General features: G+C 38.8%; 1 protein-coding gene across 2 annotated transcripts in view; it reads right to left on the bottom strand.

The window, feature by feature from the left end:
- arrdc2 (arrestin domain containing 2) overlaps nt 1–15,779 on the bottom strand; it is an 18,248-nt gene extending 2,469 nt beyond the window's left edge. The window contains exons 1-7 of one of the 2 annotated variants that reach the window (XM_061975874.2): nt 15,655–15,779; nt 10,528–10,782; nt 2,342–2,559; nt 2,167–2,269; nt 908–1,164; nt 658–820; nt 236–399 (exon numbers count right to left, since the gene is read on the bottom strand). In XM_061975874.2, coding sequence (XP_061831858.2) covers nt 236–399; nt 658–820; nt 908–1,164; nt 2,167–2,269; nt 2,342–2,559; nt 10,528–10,780 — 1,158 coding nt within the window. In that variant the 5' untranslated portion in view covers nt 10,781–10,782; nt 15,655–15,779. Of the gene's footprint in view, nt 1–235; nt 400–657; nt 821–907; nt 1,165–2,166; nt 2,270–2,341; nt 2,560–3,349; nt 3,734–10,527; nt 10,783–15,654 lie in introns of those variants that run through there. The other variant, XM_061975873.2, reaches the window with a different exon arrangement.
- Nucleotides 15,780–18,487: the final 2,708 nt, after the last annotated feature.

Raw genomic sequence — 18,487 nt, 5'->3', positions numbered from 1 at the left:
TTTTTTTTTTATAAGGCACGTTACATGTTAAAATTGTGCTATTTTAGAGGTCAAGCACCATTTTAATTCATTTCAATGGGAGACGTTGATTTGAGATACAAGTGTTTTGAGTTGAGAGCCGTCACAGACCCAGCCAAGCTTGTAAGTTGAGATACTACTGTATATTTAATTATATTCATATTACTAAGAGTCAGTTGTACGAGTCAACATTGGTTGGAGGGGGGTGCTCGCTCACCTCACTGTACACAGGCGGCGGTCGGAAGCGGAACTCCTGCACAAACGCCATAAGGGGACGCTCGAGGATCCCGCTCAGCTCGTCGACCGGCTGAGGAGACGCCGTGTTGCTGCTGCACTGCTCAGCCTCGCCCTCCGTCACCACAGAGCTGTACTCTGGAGGAGCTGCAGGGGCGGAAAAAAAAAGAAGAAAAAATGAGTCCGCTGCTCTGATTCAGAACAGAACAGGTCCAAACGTGAAACTGCTTACTCAGCGTTAACCTACATTGTGTTTATTGCATTTTCCATTAACAAACAAATACGGAAAAGATGCGTTTATGTGTTGGCACTGTTAACCTTTAACCACTGTTTTTTTTTGTGTGATAACTTAATAAGGTTGTTGACAAACTATGACATTCATGCTTTTATTTTGGCAACACTTACGTTCGGGCTGCTCGGGGATGGCCATACGCAGCCACTCCAAATTGACGCTGTACTGGCTGCTGACGCTGGAGGTCCTGCTTCCAAAAGGATGGAGAGGGATGGTGCCTATGACCAGGGGCAGCTCAAGAAACAGCTTGGAGGTCCCCGGGACATCGACACACACCTGTTGTCGTTGGGGAAGATGGGGACATGTTCTGGTGAGGTGGACGTGTCGACAAAAAGCAAGAAGGTGCATTCTGACGGAGCTCACTTTAAGCATGTATTCCACTTTGATGATGCGGCACTGCAGGATGGACGGACCCACGGGTGGGATCTTGATGGCCCGACCGTGCCAGGTCTCTCTGCACCTGGCGCCCACCACGTCGCCACTGAGAGTGGCGACCACTGAGCGCTTCTGCTTCATGGTGCCGCGGGCAATGAACGTCTGAGTCTGCGTAATGAAGGCTTTGGGTATGATGGACCGAGAAGTAGCATTGTCAAACTCTGCAAAAACTGGTATGACCTCGCCTGCAAAGAAGAGAAGAACAGTATTATAATGATCAATAACATAATTTGATATTTACCTTGCATATGCGGTTCTTACAGTGTTTCCCACAGGAGGACTGTTTGATGACGTCATTGTACAGTTTGCATAATTGGCCATGACGCTCGTGCGTGTAATTGTAATGGACGCCGGAGAAGAAAAAAAAAAGTGCGTAAAAAACTTATGTTTGGAATCACAAATGGACTTTCTTCAGTCAGCTCGGTGAGAAAAGAAATGCATGTTTTAATGTCAGTGTCCAAGTCTTTTTTTTTTTTTTTTGTATTATCTACAGGGGTCTTAATACTTGCTAAATACAACGACATTACGCTAAATTGCCAGCATGAATCCCTGTTGCTGTGTCTTCTTATTCTCTGGCAGACCAGCTCTGTATGAGGTTTGTTAAGAAGCAGTTACCTCCTGTACATTGATTTTAACGTCAATCAACAGTCCCATAAAGTGTTTATGAGGGAGGGGGAACAGGTAGCGCCTAGGGCTGCAGCTGTTGATTACTTTAGTAATCGAATAATCTATTAATTATTTTGTTTGATTAATCGAGTAATTGGATGAATACACTTTATAGCATTAGTACATATTTTAGGGAAAATAGTTTAAATATGTTATTCTTATGTGTTATGCTTTTTTTATCTAATAAATGCACATTAGCAACATTGAAATTGCACTTTCAAAAAATAAAAAAAAATGTAAAAAAAACGTTCCGCTGTTCGGCGCCACAACCCACACGCTATTGCTCTCATCTACGCTTTATTGCAGCAGCCAGCCGTGCCGAAACTATATATACACTCCACGTGGTCGGGAGTGTATACATTTTTATTTTATTTAACAGAATGTAAATCAAAGCTTTTTTCTAATCGAATTAATCGTTGCAGCCCAAGTAGCGCCAAACCTATTTGCAGCGGTCCAAATGGGAAACACTGTTACGCCACATGTCATAATTGAACATGTGGCGGACTCAAATACAATCTTACCTGGCGTGTAACCTTTGCGGTCAATCTTTGCAGTGACAGACACTTGTCCAAAGTTGCGGTACCACGTTCGTGCCATCTTGTCCTTTGTTCCGGCCTGTGGTGCCTGGAAAATGATGACAACCGTATTAGCGAGTGTGCGTCAACAAATGGTGAGAGAGAGCGTTAGGAGGCTCACCAGTAGCGCTGGTGTGTTTATGTCAATAGGCTCAATGACTGTAAACTCCTTCTTGATCTTCTTGACGGCTGCCCAGGGTCTGTGCAGCTTCACTTTGACCCAGTAACGAATGCTGCCGTGTTTACCCTCAAAGGAGGTGACGAGCGTCTCCTCCGGAAGCTGGAAGCTGAACGGGAACTCATGTCTGCCCGCAGGAAGGACGGTCACTTCTCCATTATCTGCGAGAAGCAGATGAGCAGTGCATTTAGACTTCTTTCTTTTGTATTCGTATAAAAAAGGAAACTGTTGGGAGTCAGGCAATTAAAAAAGCATCAGAGAAGTAAATCCATTTTAAACGTGTCTATCTGGTTTAGGGATCAGAAATTCATGAACCATCAAAATTTGTGAAATTCGTTGAGACTTGAGGCAACTGAAATACAACGCTTTCTCCACGATCACATGGCTTGCTCCGAGGGGCGGTTCTGGCTCTATTGTGCTGACTGGGAACATGTTTTCCACTAGCCCCTTCTCTACTGCTGGGGGGGGTTCAGATACATTCTGTGCAGACCCACGAACACGTGTTTGTGTTTAACAGTGTTTGTGTGTGTCCCCCTGTTGCTCGAAACTCCCATTTGGAGTTCCATCACAATACATTCATGGTCAAAATCTATTGATGACCTCACTGGGTGAAACTCAGTCTGATAAGTCTATATTGTTGTTGAGCGGTAGAATTCATGAAAAAAAGCATTTACCAAGTGAATTTTCTGTGAATGAGGAGGGGGAAGTGCAACATTTATTTCAATAAATTGTCTTCTTAATGAGGGTGGCTTGTTTGCACACTTCAACTAAATAAGTGCAAAAAAACAGCAGTGGACTTAGTAACAGAGCAACTCTGAATTGAGACTAAAGTCCACAAACAACAAGCGAATTGTATATTTGTTTTATATTGTCAGTGAAGTACTGGAAAGATTGCTGAAAGTCACCCATGTTCGGTGACCCAGAAGGGATCAGGCTGCGCGGCGCACTGACCTGCCTGCAGCAGCACTTCTCTCCGGTTCAAATACTCCACTTCGTCGCTGTAGTTCTGCGTGTAGGCGGTGCTGGAGCCTGCGGAGCGGGACTCGGTCCAGTGCACCTTCGCAAAGCCTTCGGCGTGGAGCTTCAGGGAGTCCAGTCGCGCCTCCCTGGTGAGCTCCAGCACCACCCGGCCGGAGACCACGTCCCCGCTGCTGTACACGGGGGGACAGTCCACGTCCGTGGAGTCGAAGACTATGTCCAACTTTTTTAGCTTGTCGAAAATCATCTTCTTGGGGGGGGATTAATTCCTTCTCTCAGGTGAGGGCGGATGTTGGAGGTTGCTGGTCTGGACTTGAGAATGTTTTGCAGTTTCGGTTGGAGGCCTATTTGCAGGAAATCGAAGTGGGCGGCTCTGCATTTATTATGTAAGTCTCAGGAGAGCGCAGAAGGCTGGGCGATGATGCCTTCACGTGCGGCCCCTTAACAAGGACTTTTCAAAACTCACGTTCGAGTCGATACACTGGGGGTTCCTTTAATATTCGTTTTTCAACGAGAAATACGTTATTCCACATCGCGGTAAAGTACTGAAACCCATGCGAGGGCAGGATTATTTTGGAATAAATCAAAAGCGAAACAACGAGGACAAATCCTGTCAGAAATCCCCCCCTCTTACTTAATTCCAAATTCCCTGCTCGAGTCATTGTGAAAGTGATTGTTGTTTGGAACTCGGGGCCACGTGATTGCCTTATTTCCGGGCTGGCCTTGAAGGCAGCGTTATAAAACATGCAGACTGGGTGTGGAGTAGGAACAGCAGCGGAGGAAAACACAGCCTGATGATGACTGATGGTTACAAGTTCCTAGAAGAAAATACTGGGCATGCTCTCAGTGTTGTGTAGGTACGTCCCAGACGAGGGAAATAGTTTCACACTGGACCAAAACGGTTTGTTCCACTTCTTCCATTGTACAAAAAAACAGGGCCAAGAAATCCTCTTCAGCCACTCTGTGTCTCACCACACATTCTTTATATGTTTGTAAACTGAGTAAATGTCAAGCATGTACAAATGCAAGATCATCTTTTTTTAGACAAGGGTGCTACCCTGAGTGGAGGTCAGCAGCAGTAACTGGCAACGTGCTCCAGAGGTTGACCAGAAACCAGATGCACCCATGCCCCTTTCTGACTGTGCACTTTTCAGAAGCCACAAAAAGCCAATGCTAGAACTAGATGACTAAAAAAATAATAATGATCCATTCTGCAAAACATTTGCAAAGTTAAGTTTTGGTTCAGAGAAGCCTTTGGACGCCGTGAATAAATGAACCATATTCGATTCTAATCAATTCAAAACCCTTTGGAGGAAAAATCCAATCTGGATCTTGAAAAACAAAGTTGTTTACTCCTTTGTTCACTTGGGCGTGGAGTTGGCTCTTTTGTGCCACCAAGTGGACAGATGGTAGTAGTGTTCACAAGGTGTAAGTCAAGAGGTTCGTTGGAAGTAAAATGTGATAAAACATGTTCTTTAAGTGTAAAAAGGGCAAAACTAATAAGCACTGCATTTCTTCTTAGTTTTTAACCAATTTAGTTTCAAAACCCTTCATGTTGGAAGTAAAATGTGATAAAACATGTTCTTTAAGTGTAAAAAGGGTAAAACTAATAAGCACTGCATTTCTTCTTAGTTTTTAACCAATTTAGTTTCAAAACCCTTCAGGACACAGGTGTCAAACTGAAGGCCCGAGGGGCAGATCTGGCCTCCACAATATTGTATGTGGCCCGCAAAAGCCTGGAAATAATATGAGTCAATAAAGCACTTTATTTTTTCTACTAAACATATTTGTTCTTTCAATTATGACGGAAAAAATGCACTGATAGCATTCAAAGCAAATCATCCATCAATTTGTTAGCAAAAATATATATACCAAGGCAATTGTGTAATAATATGAGGCGGTTATACGTTTCTATTCGTATATATTCACTGTTACAAGTGGCCCTCTGGGGGGGAAGCCATAACTGCGATGTGGCCTTCAATGAAAATGAGTTTGACACTCCTATTAGTGTGTTGTTTGTGTTGTTATAGTTGTGTGTTTGCTGTTACAGTGTGTTCACATCATTTAAAGATCTGCAAAAGCTTAAAAATAATGTGCGTTTTCAAAGCACTTCATCTTTCTTATTAAATGTATTCGTTCCTAAGACTTTGACAGAAAAAATGCTCTGAATGCATTTCAAAGAAAATTATCCATCACTTTGTTAGTAAAACATTTTTTTATTAATATATGAATATGTTCATATTCGTATATATATTGACTGTTACAAGTGGACATCTGGGGGGCAGCCATGACTACGATGTGGCCCTCAATGAAAACAAGTTTGACAACCCTACTTGAGTTTAGGACACTTGCGGCCCACAGGCCCATATTTTTGGGCCCTCTACTTAACTTTATAGTTTAGTGTAATTGCAATCTTGAATCTCCCACAACAACTAAATACAATAATGGTCTAAAACCCGTACGGCCCGTGGGCCTGCGAGATGATTTTGGTAGGTATAAAAATTTGCTGAAATTTTTGAATGAAAGAAACTGCTCTTCTAAATGTGTCCACTGGATGTGGCAATAGCAATTCTTTGTATCCCCTGCCGCAGGAGTGCGCATGACTTCATAGGGGGCGGAGCGATGTGCCCGGTTAAGATAGAGGACTGGGGACACATTATCTGGGCGCACATAAATATACTGAAATAACATGTATCCCCTTCTAACTTCATGTGTGATTCATGAAATGAGTCCAAATCCACAGGTTTTGTTGTAGATGATGCTACACATGTACAGAATAAGCCACATGATGTTAGTACATCAGTTGAGGAAAATTTGTAAATTACATTAATAACATCCAGTAATTTGATTTTGATATTACTACTTATTACATCTTCTGATAGATTAACATTTTACAGCAATGAGAGCATTTTAAAACTCTGCCAAACTCACACCTATTTGACTAATGAATATTATCACATCATATATTCAGAAATGATCAATCACGACAATTGAAGATAGACTACTATGAACAGCAACATGCAAGTGTAAAAAAAAACAAAAAAAAACATTATTTGTATATTTTCAGACTGTGCTTGTTTTGTTTTCAAACAAAGAAAACAATCTGAAGTTGTCTTTATTTTTAAGTTATCATAACAAGATTTTACAAGTCCGGCCCACTTGGGAATAGATTTTCCTCTATGTGGCCCCGGAGATAAAATGAGTTTGACACCCCTGGTCTAAACCCATATATTTACGCAATGCATAGAGCAACTTCCTGTAAGCAAGCTGAAGTGTCTCAGACATTCTCCTTGGGTAACTCAACAATTTCAAAATATACAATTCTTACATTGAATTTTATATTTATGATGACAAAGGCCTACCATAGCTCAGGGTCACTAAAGCTGCTGGTAGAAATTGTTAATTAATGTAGTCACATGGTTAAAACGTGATTGTGAAGGGAATACTTTGTGCGGGCCCAGCCTCACTGAGACTTGACCTCCAATGGCCCCTGGTTAAATTGAGTTTGAGAACACTGCCTTGGGACTCGTCAGTGGGGCGAAATATAGCTGCATAGATGGATGACAGTCTGTCGCTGCCTGATCAACGCCATTGCTGGGAATATGACCCAGTAGGATAGCTATAAACTACACAGTGATATACACAGTAGCCCTCATGCATACATATAAATCTAACAGAGTAATTTATTGGGAGTGTACATGTCCTATAAATTCCATGTTTTACAAGAGTGTACAGCTTCTAAAAGGGTGCTATTAATTGTTTTTGGTGACAAGGCCTACTTTTTTTTGTTTTTTTAAAGTGCACTTGCCCATTGCTTCTTCCTTCCTTGCTGCTTGCCCTCGCCTGACTCACCTCCACCACCACCACCACCACCAACAACAACAACAGTTTGTTTTTACACTATTGTCAAATAAATTAACTGCATCCTTTTAGTTAGTGCTGCACTTGAGAAGCTTTTCTAATCCTCAAAATGTCCTTGAATAGCAAACAAGCTAGGAGAAAAAGTCGTTCTGGCACACATGCAGGCCAACATAGCAAATAGTGGACACTCGCTTGGCTGCAACCGGTTGCTGGCAATCAAAACAGTAACTTTGCCCCAAGTTACTGGATCTATAAAAGCAGATACAGTCAGTATGCACGGCCTTGCAGCTTAAGGTTATGTTATTTAGAGGCGCGCTTAACAGAGGCTGGAAGTTAAGAGGTTAGAGGAGGTTAGCGCGCTTGACTCCTTGGTCTAGACTGCCCGACCAGTGTGAACGCTCCATCAAGTACTCAAGTACTTTCATTACCACTGACCCTGACAAACATACAGCGTCTGCTAGTCTCAGACGAGGGATTGGTAACCCAGTACCGGGGAACCGATACTGGTACTCAACTGTACCACTTTTCGGTACTTCAGTGTGTTCATGTGTTAACAAATGTAATACAACCTCACCCCACCTTAAGAAAGTCAATGACTTCACTATAAAAGTGGGTGACATTGTTATCACCAGGAAAGATGAGGTCACCTACCTTGGTTCCATTCTAGAGGCTAATCTTTCCTGTGATAAAATGGCAACCAAGGTAATCAAAAAGGTCAACCAACGAACGAGATTTCTCTATAGAATCTCCTCTTTGGTCAACAAAAGCACCACGAGGATTCTAGCGGGAACACTCATTCAACCCTTTTTCGATTACGCATGCACCTCCTGGTACCCTAGCACCTACAAAACACTCAAATCTAGACTCCAAACATCCCAGAACAAGCTACTCAGATTGCTTCTAGACCTCCACCCCAGATCCCACCTCACTCCTACCCACTTCTCCAAAGTAGGCTGGCTCAGGGTGGAGGACAGAGTAAAACAACTTGCACTGAGCCTCGTCTATAAAATCCGCTACACCTCCCTGATATTAAGGTACATGTCAAACTACTTCCTTAACATAAATGACCGACATAACCACAACACCTGGGGGAGCTCCACTAACCACGTTAAACCCAGATTCCGATCTAACAAAGGTCTTAACTCATTCTCTTTCTATGCCACATCAATGTGGAATGCGCTCCCAACAGGTATAAAAGAAAGGGCATCTCTATCCTCCTTCAAAACCGCAATAAAAGTACACCTCCAGGCAACTTCAACCCGAAACTAACACCCTCCCCGGATTGTTAATAATCAAATGTAAACAATCAAATGCAGATATTTTTCTTATGCCTTCTGATCTCTCTCTCTCTCTCTCTCTCTATGTCCACTACTTGCTGTACATATCCTACCAAGTCAGACCTACACTGTTTCAATATCCATTTCTCTGTTCTCAATTGTTGATGACTGATGATAACAACCAAACCTAACACCCCCCCCCCCCCCCCCCCCCTTCACACCCCGAATTGTAAATAATGTAAATAATTCAATGTATACACCCTGATGATTATCTTGTGTGATGACTGTATTATGATGATAGTATATATCTGTATCATGAATCAATTTAAGTGGACCCTGACTTAAACAAGTTGAAAAACTTATTCGGGTGTTACCATTTAGTGGTCAATTGTACGGAATATGTACTTCACCGTGCAACCTACTAATAAAAGTCTCAATCAATCAATCAAAACCCACGACCGTAATGACGATAAGCAGTAAAAGAAAATGGATAGATGGAATTAAATACAAAATATTGTAGTTAACATTTAAAGGTGAGCTGATAATGATAACTCTGTTGTTCAGTTGTTATATTGATTTCTTACACTTCTGAGTCTAATTTGAAAATATTACATGCATGCAGTTGCATTTCCAAGACATGCGGTGACAGTAGTGTGTCGGCTATTGTGTGTTTCCTAGCCAGGGAGTAGTCTTTGCCATTAAGCTGAATCTAATTTTTGATGTATTTATAATGTAAGTATTGTACTTATTACACACCAGCTGTTTGATTGTAAAGTTCATCTTAGTTGTAGTTTTTAGTAGCAAATCTGGAAGCGTTGAAATCACTATGTAAAATCCCTAACGCTAACCGGTAGCATGTTAATGGAAAATCCATAGTAAATTTGCATCAAGCTAGCACATTCGGAAAAGTGGGGCCTTACTGTACGTTCAAATGTTTTCCATCAGGTATACTTGCTTTGTTGGCTTGGGAAATTGTGACATTACTAAGAGGCAGTCCGACAAAGTCCACTGTGGGTGCTCGTTTGCACGCCAAGGGTTTGAGCCGGCCACAAAATATCGAAATATGGCACAGTTTGATTTTACGTGAATGGATATCCGGTAGAACAGTAAAAAGTAACACATTTGGTACCTAACCCTATCTCAGACTGGCGCGTTTAAAGTTGTGTGGGAATTCTGACATTAAATCATTAATTTTTAATACAGCTTGTCCTTGTCAGGGTCACGGGTGAACCTAAGTGTACCCCCTCTGATCGAAGGGTACTGGTCGCCAGTCAAACCCAGGGCATACATATAGATAATTATGAACAATTGAGTGTCCAATTGATCTAACATGCATGTTTTGTGGGGATGGCCATGGGGAGAACATGCAAACAAAACAATCTCCAAACCTTGTTATCCGGAGCAGCCTTGTGAGCATTTTTTCTCACTACAATGTAAACGTGACACACTAGATCTTCTGGAAACCGAGCGTTATGAGTGCAGCAAGGCAACAAAAAATACGTATAAATGATTAGTTCAACATTTTTATGTAGCGTATAAATGTACTGCATAACCAGGGTCGAACCAAACACTTGATGAAACATTAACTGTCTACTGTGTTTATTTAAAATGCTTTGGTATCAGGGGAAACTTGATGTTGGTATCTGGAAATCTATTTGGACTTAGTACTGTGATGCATTTGGTTTTATGGCTTTGTTTATATATTAGCTTGTTTATCTATGTGGATGTTGTTATGGTGGCTGTGAGGTTTCCTTGCAACTCATTTGGTTCACTGCAACTGTAAGACGTAGTGCCCCCATCCCCCGGAATATATACTATAAACTTAATAGGTAGGAGATGTTCTGCAAAATCTGGAACCAGGTTCAGAAATGCCTTATCAATAATTCCACATAAACACATTTGGAGTAGACATTACTGATCAGTCAGTTTTTTTTTTAAGCTTTGAAAATCTAATTTAGTGGAAGTTTAATGTCGGTGCTGCTGACCGCATCTGCAATTTTTTTTAGGACTGACCTCGGATCAGATGCTGCCTCTTCCTGAAGTAGGTGACTTTGGAGGTGTAGTCATTATAGACCGAGTTCATGCCACGGTTCTCCAGCCAGTGTGCCGCTGCCAAGCCTCTTCCCTGCACCTTCATGGCATGGACTTTGGTGTCCCTGCGGAGCTCCAGCACCACTTGGCCCGACACAACCTCTCCTCTCGTGAAGGCGGCATCTTCCTCACCGTCCAGCTCCAGTTGGAAGGACTTAATGGAGTTCAGCGACATTACTGTGTGTGAGGAGGAAGACAAAAGGAAGATTCAGTAAGCAGGCTGATTAATATCTTGTACTTACCATAATGAAAAAACACAAATCAAATTAAAATGCACATTCCACACAAGCAAAAAATTACATGAACATGAACTTTTGCTTTCACTTTCATGTATTTCCGTCTACAACTTGCTGTACAGCGGGGGGTTCAAATATTGCACATTTAATCAATCAATCAATCAATCTTTATTTATAAAGCGCTTTTCATACATAAAAGAAATGCAACGCAAAGTGCTTTACAAAGTTAAAAACAATACCCCGGTGACCCATATCCCCCATTGTCACATATGCACGCACGGATAGATACCAAACACACACACAACATACACACATATGCAACTATATGGACAAATGATTGCATGGCTGAGTACAGAGGAGACATGTGAGTAAACACTATCACAGGAGCCATCTGCACCAGAAGGTCATCAGACTATGGCCACCAGGACGCTGACACAAAAGAGCCCCCACAAGCACGGCCGATAACCCCTGAGGCAGATGGCTCATCTGAGAAACGTTGGAAAATAAAAATAACAAAACTTGTGTGTGTGTGTATATATATACATACATATATATATATATACACAGTATATATATATATATATATATATATAGGCCGATAAATGCTATAAAATGTAATATCGGAAATTATCGGTATCGGTTTCAAAATTATCGGTATCGGTTTCAAAAATTAAAATGACTTTTTAAAACGCCGCTGTGTACGACGTCGGGAAAAGTACAGAGCGCCAATAAACCTTAAAGGCACTACCTTTGCATGCCGGCCCAGTCACATGGTAAATGGTAAATGGTAAATGGGTTGTACTTGTGTAGCGCTTTTCTACCTTTTTTTTTTTAAGGAACTCAAAGCGTTTTGACACTATTTCCACATTCACCCATTCACACACACATTCGCATTCACACACTGATGGCGGGAGCTGCCATGCAAGGCGCTAACCACGACCCATCAGAAGCAAGGGTGAAGTGTCTTGCTCAAGGACACACTGGACGTGACTAGGATGGTAGAAGGTGGCGATTGAACCAGTAACCCTCAGATTGCTGGCACAACTACTCTCCCAACTTCGCCACACCGTCCCCTGTCCGCCACATAATATCTATGGCTTTTCACACACACAAGTGAATGCAATGCATACTTGGTCAACAGCCATACAGGTCACACTGAGGGTGGCCGCATAAACAACTTTAACACTGTTACAAATATGCGCCACACTGTGAACCCACACCAAACAAGAATGACAAACACATTTCGGGAGAATATCCGCACCGTAACACAACATAAACACAACAGAACAAATATCCAGAACCCCTTGCAGCACTAACTCTTCCGGGACGCTATAATATACACTCCCGCTACCCCCTACTTCTACCCCACCTCAACCTTGTCTCCCTCAACCTCCTCATGCTCTCTCAGGGAGAGCATGTCCCAAACTCCAAGCTGCTGTTTTGAGCCATGTTAAAAAAAAAAAAAGCACTTCGTGACTTCAATAATAAATATGGCAGTGCCATGTTGGCATTTTTTTCCATAACTTGAGTTGATTTATTTTGGAAAACCTTGTTACATTGTTTAATGCATCCAGCGGGGCATCACAACAAAATTAGCGATAATAATTCCACGACTGCATACATCGATATCGGTTGATATCGGAATCGGTAATTAAGAGTTGAACTTGCCACCGCAGCAGAACGGAGCAGTCACTGGCTGTAGCTGAAGCGCAGGGATGCAGCATGGGCTGTCAAAAAACCACGTGGTGCCACCATGCGACACATACCCAGGTCTGATCAGCCTGTGGTGGGCCAACCTCGGCAGAGGGTGTCTTCTGATAAATGGCCGAAACGCCCAATGACGTCGGGGAACACAACTGAAGATGTGTTGTACTGGTGGCACCACATGATTATTGCCAAACTCCACCCCACCCAAGAGGACATCTCCAACCCCATTTAATTGTTGTGCTGAATATTTAGGGATCTTTAACAACTAGTCCTATTAAGAATCCTGGACAATATCGGAATATCGGCAAAAAAGCCATTATCGGACATATATATACGTACATTAGGGCTGCAACAACTAATCGATTAAATCGATTAAAATCGATTATAAAATAGTTGCCGATTAATTTAGTCATTGATTCGTTGGATCTACGCTATGCGCATGCGCAAAGGTTTTTTTTTGTTTTTTTTAATAAACCTTTATTTATAAACTGCAACATTTACAAACAGCTGAGAAACAATAATCAAAATAAGTATGGTGCCAGTATGCTGGTTTTTTTTTCCAATAAAATACTGGATAGGATAGAAATGTAGTTTGTCTCATTTATCCGATTATTAATCGAAGTAATAATCGACAGATTAATCGATTATCAAATTAATCGTTAGTTGCAGCCCTAATATATATATATATATATATATATATATATATATATATATATATATATATATATATATATACACAGTAAATAAATAAATATAACTAAATAAAATCTTGTAGGGCTGCAACAACTAATCGATTATAAAAATAGTTGGCGATTAATTTAGTCATCGATTCGTTGGATCTATGCTATGCGCATGCGCAGAGGCTACGTTTTTTTTTGTTTTTGTTTTTTTTAACCTTTATTTATAAACTGCAACATTTACAAACAGCTGAGAAACAATAATCAAAACAATAGGGTTGTAACGGTACGTGTATTTGTATCGAACCGTTTCGGTACGGGGGTTTCGTTTCGGTGCGGAAGTGTACCGAACGAGTTTCCACACGGACATATTAAGTTGCGTACTGCACGTTGTGTAAACAATACTCAAAATGCCGGACATTTGAGGCATTTATGAAACTCCGCCCTGACAGCTCTGCAAAAGAGGACATGTCCGGTGAAAAGAGGACGTATGGTCAGTCTATCCTAGCCCGTTAGCTGCTAGCATGCTAGCAAAAGAGGACTAGCAGCGATCGGTTTCACCGGACGCTAGCAGCGACCGGGCTAGGTCCTGACCATACGTCCTCTTTTCACCGGACATGTCCTCTTTTGTGGAGCTGCCCGAGCGGTGTTTCTTAAATGCCTCAAATGTCCGGCCTTTTTAGTTATGGTTGCGTGTATTTTCAATGTACGTTCAGGGTTAAGAAGGTTAAAAACACAACAAATTGTGCGTGCAGCAGCATTGTTGAGGGAGGGGCAGAGACAGAGAGAGCGAGAGAGTTGTGATCAACGTGCATGCGTCGTCAGGCTCTGCTTTTTATCGATACATTTATCAGATTTAATTTTTTATTATCTATAGCAGGGGTGTCAAAAGTGTACATTTTTGTAACATTTTCCTTGTTTTATTTGGCAAGTTGAAAGAACATGGCGCCAGTATGCTGTTTTTTTTCTCAATAAAATACTGGAAAGGATAGAAGGATAGATTATCAATCGATTAATCGAAGTAATAATCGACAGATTAATCGATTATCAAATTAATCGTTAGTTGCAGCCCTAAAATCTTGTATAACTAATAGGATAAAAAGTAAAATACAAATGACTTCAATAAAATGTAAAAAATGTATATTAGTCTTTCATTTTTCTGTACGTAGGAACAGTTTTGACACCGCTGCTGTACACCATTTTTACTTTCTTTCCTTGTTTCTTTCTTTAGTTTATTTCGAACATGAACACACTTACATCATAATACATCACACAATTTCATATCATTTCATTTTACATCATTCCCGAAAAGGAGTAGGAAGCAAAGCTTATTTAATCCTACCCCTTTCACACTTCAAAGCCTTTACAAATATATAGAATCATTTACTGACCTTTTTATATAATAAAATAACATCTATGAATTAGTATACAACAGTTTTGTAATATGTAATTAATTAATTAATTCAGTCATTATTAACATACTGAGATGAAGAATATCTTATTTTCAATAAGGTTGGAAGTATTTCTCATAATTCTTCTTCTTTGTACTCTGTAAGCACTATTATTTTGAACAACCTCTTAAACTGGATCATATCAGTACAATTTTTAACTTCTTTACTTAATCCATTCCATAATTTAATTCCACATACTGATATGCTAAAAGTTTTAAGTGTTGTACGTGCATATAAATGTTTTAAATTATTTTTTCCTCTAAGGTTATATTTCTCCTCTTTAGTTGAGAAGAATTGTTGTACATTCTTTGGTAGCAGGTTATAGTTTGCTTTGTCCATCATTTTAGCTGTTTGCAATTTTACCAAATCACCGAACTTTAATATTTTTGACTTAAAAAAGGGTTTGTATGTTCTCTATATGCAACATTATGTATTATTCTAACTGATCTTTTTTGTAACACGGTAAGCGACTTTAGTCACGTAAACCATTTTGTATTTTTAGCAAGTATTTTTGTACCTTATGGGTATTCCCCTTATTTGAATTACACAATGTGAATACAATTTACATCCCTTGAGACAATCCCTTATACAAGCCAAAACTTGTATTATTTACTTATTGGGTCATTTGTTTCTCAGGAATTTCAGGGGTTGACTAATAATTAATGTCTTGGGGTTTGGGTTATTAACAAGTTTGTTAGACCCGGCGCAGTAATATCGAAAATATGTTGTTTGGATTTGAAGGCTTGCATACTGACATACTCACTTGTAGTTTAGCCAACGCATTGGTTGTGTTTTACTTCATGACTGCAAAAACTAATTTAAGTCATTAACTGTGCGTATTTCAGTGTGTGGATACGAATTAAACGCTAACGTCATTCTTCCGCCAATCACCACTCGTTTACGAGTTGGACATGCATGACAGCTGTTAACTGTGTAATGTAAAGCTGTGATTTATTTTTAAAGATAAAAACAACTTACCAGTGAACCAGGAGCAATTATTTCGAGGAACTGCAGAAAAAGTAAGCAAAATGTGTCCACATAGAGCGCACACTGAAGTGTGCTTGTCTAGTAATCTTTAAATAAGATGTCAGGCTCGACCGCCCAGTAACGCTCCAGACTCCTCCACCAATGACAATGCGCGCACGAGAGTCATGGCCTCCCACCCAACACGGAAGTTGATGAATGCTTAATTTCAAAATAATTCTCCTTTCGCTGTTTTGTCTTTGCACTTTTGCTGAACTGTCGAAATCTACCTCCAAAAAATAAAAAAATAAAAACCTGTATTAAATAAACACAGAAAAAAACAGCTACAATAAGTAACAGTAGGAAATATTTGTTGTATAACGTGGTAGCCATTTACTTTTACTGTGAATGTACGGATAAACTTTTTCTACTCTGCTGTGTTTTAGTTTGATTACAAATATTTATTAGGGGTGAGTAACGCTACAAATTTCAAAATACAAGGCAAGTATTGCAGGTACTTAAATTAATAGTATTACTGTTGATGTCTATTTTTTATTTACTTAAAATGTTTCAAGATCATTAAATTATTTTGTGATTTTGCCTTTTATATGTTGACGGTTTATATCAGGGGTTCCAAAACTACGGCCTGCGTTCCCGGATCCGGCCCGCCAGCGTCCAAAATCCGGCCCGTGGGAAGTCCCAAGTTAAAAAAAAATGGTATTCTTTTTTTTATCTGTCCTTAAAAATTAATTTTCCCATCGATAACGTGACATCATCGCGCTATATATATATATATATATATATATATATATATATATATATATATATATATATATATATATATATATATATATATATATATACATGTATGCATATATATATATATATATATATATATATATATATACGTGTATGTCTATATATATATTTATATATGTATGCATATATATATATGCATACATATATAAAGATATATATATATATTTATATATGTATGCATGTATATATATATATACAGTATATATATTTTTTTTTTTATTATGTATGTATGCATAAATATATATATATATATATTTATGTATGTATGCATATATATATATATATATATGCATACATATATAAAGATATATATATATATTTATATATGTCTGCATAAATATATATATATACTTATATATGAATGCATATATATATATATATATATATGAATGCATATATATATCATCAATCAATCAATCAATCTTTATTTATATAGCCCTAAATCACAAGTGTCTCAAAGGGCTGGACAAGCCACAACGACATCCTCGGTACAAAGCCCACATACGGGCAAGGAAAAACTCACCCCAGTGGAACGTCGATGTGAATGACTATGAGAAACCTTGGAGAGGACCGCATATGTGGGTAACCCCCCCCTCTAGGGGAGACCGAAAGCAATGGATGTCGAGTGGGTCTGACATAATATTGTGAGAGTCCAGTCCATAGTGGATCCAACATAATAGTAAGAGTCCAGTCCATAGTGGGGCCAGCAGGACACCATCCCGAGCGGAGACGGGTCAGCAGCGCAGAGATGTTCCCTGCCAATGCAATATATATATATATATATATATATATATATATATATATATATATATATATATATATATATATATATATATATATATATATATATATATATATATATGTATATATATGTATGTATGCATATATATATATATATATATATATATATATATATATATATATATATATGTATATATATATATATATATGTATATATATATATGATATATATATATATATATATATATATATATATATATATATATATATATATATATATATATATATATATATATATATATATATATATATATACATATATATATATATATATATATATATATATATATATATATATATATATATATATATATATATATATATATATATATATATATATATATATATATATATATATATATATATATATATATTAACCCAATGCGGCCCCCGAGTCAAAACATTTGGGGACCCCTGGTTTATATGTTGACTGATTAGAATCAAAGTCAAACACTAAACAAATATTGTAGGGAAACAATAGAAAACACATTTTGGGGGGCATTTTAGGGAAGCAAAAGTATTTTTTTTTAATCTGCCAAACTTATTTTTGTGAACAATTTAATAATAATACATTACAGCAATATAAAGACAATGAGGTAAAATATCATCAAAATATTACAATTATTACCTTATTCCTTTTTATCACATACCATTAAAGTCTACAGCGCTAAAAGAGTGAACAAAAGCAAAAATAGCTATAATTCAAATCTTTTGGCTTTTTGCCCACAAAGGCTTCCATTGTGTAAGACCATATTACCTGAGTTTCTAAAGACTATACAAATCTATGAAAATTATATAATGTAACAATGTCAACACCACAAAGAACACATTTGTTAAATAAAAAATATAGTGGCATCAAGGCAATACCTTGGTGTTGATATTATTGATATTTTGATCATTTTGCAGATTTACCCATTCAGATATTTTGGTATATCATTACTGTATGCAGCTGCAACTTATGCCTGTTACAGATGTGGCCTACTATAATAATAACTAGAAAAAGTGCTTTGTTTTGAAAAAAAAATCTTAAAGTCGCAGTACTTGGAACGAAACCTTATGCTGTTTCACCAGGTTGATGAACTCCAGGCTTATTTACATTCCCGTCCTCGACAACTTTATTTTAATCAGTTCTAACCTGCATATCGGAGGTCAAGGCAATGTTTCTGCTGCAACACAGATTGTTTTTGGTGATCATGAAGTCGGTCATGCTTGAAGGAGGGCTTGAGAA

Source organism: Nerophis lumbriciformis, linkage group LG14 (assembly GCF_033978685.3).
Source record: "Nerophis lumbriciformis linkage group LG14, RoL_Nlum_v2.1, whole genome shotgun sequence".
NCBI lineage: Eukaryota > Metazoa > Chordata > Actinopteri > Syngnathiformes > Syngnathidae > Nerophis > Nerophis lumbriciformis.
This window is presented reverse-complemented; position numbering and strand designations above follow the sequence as displayed.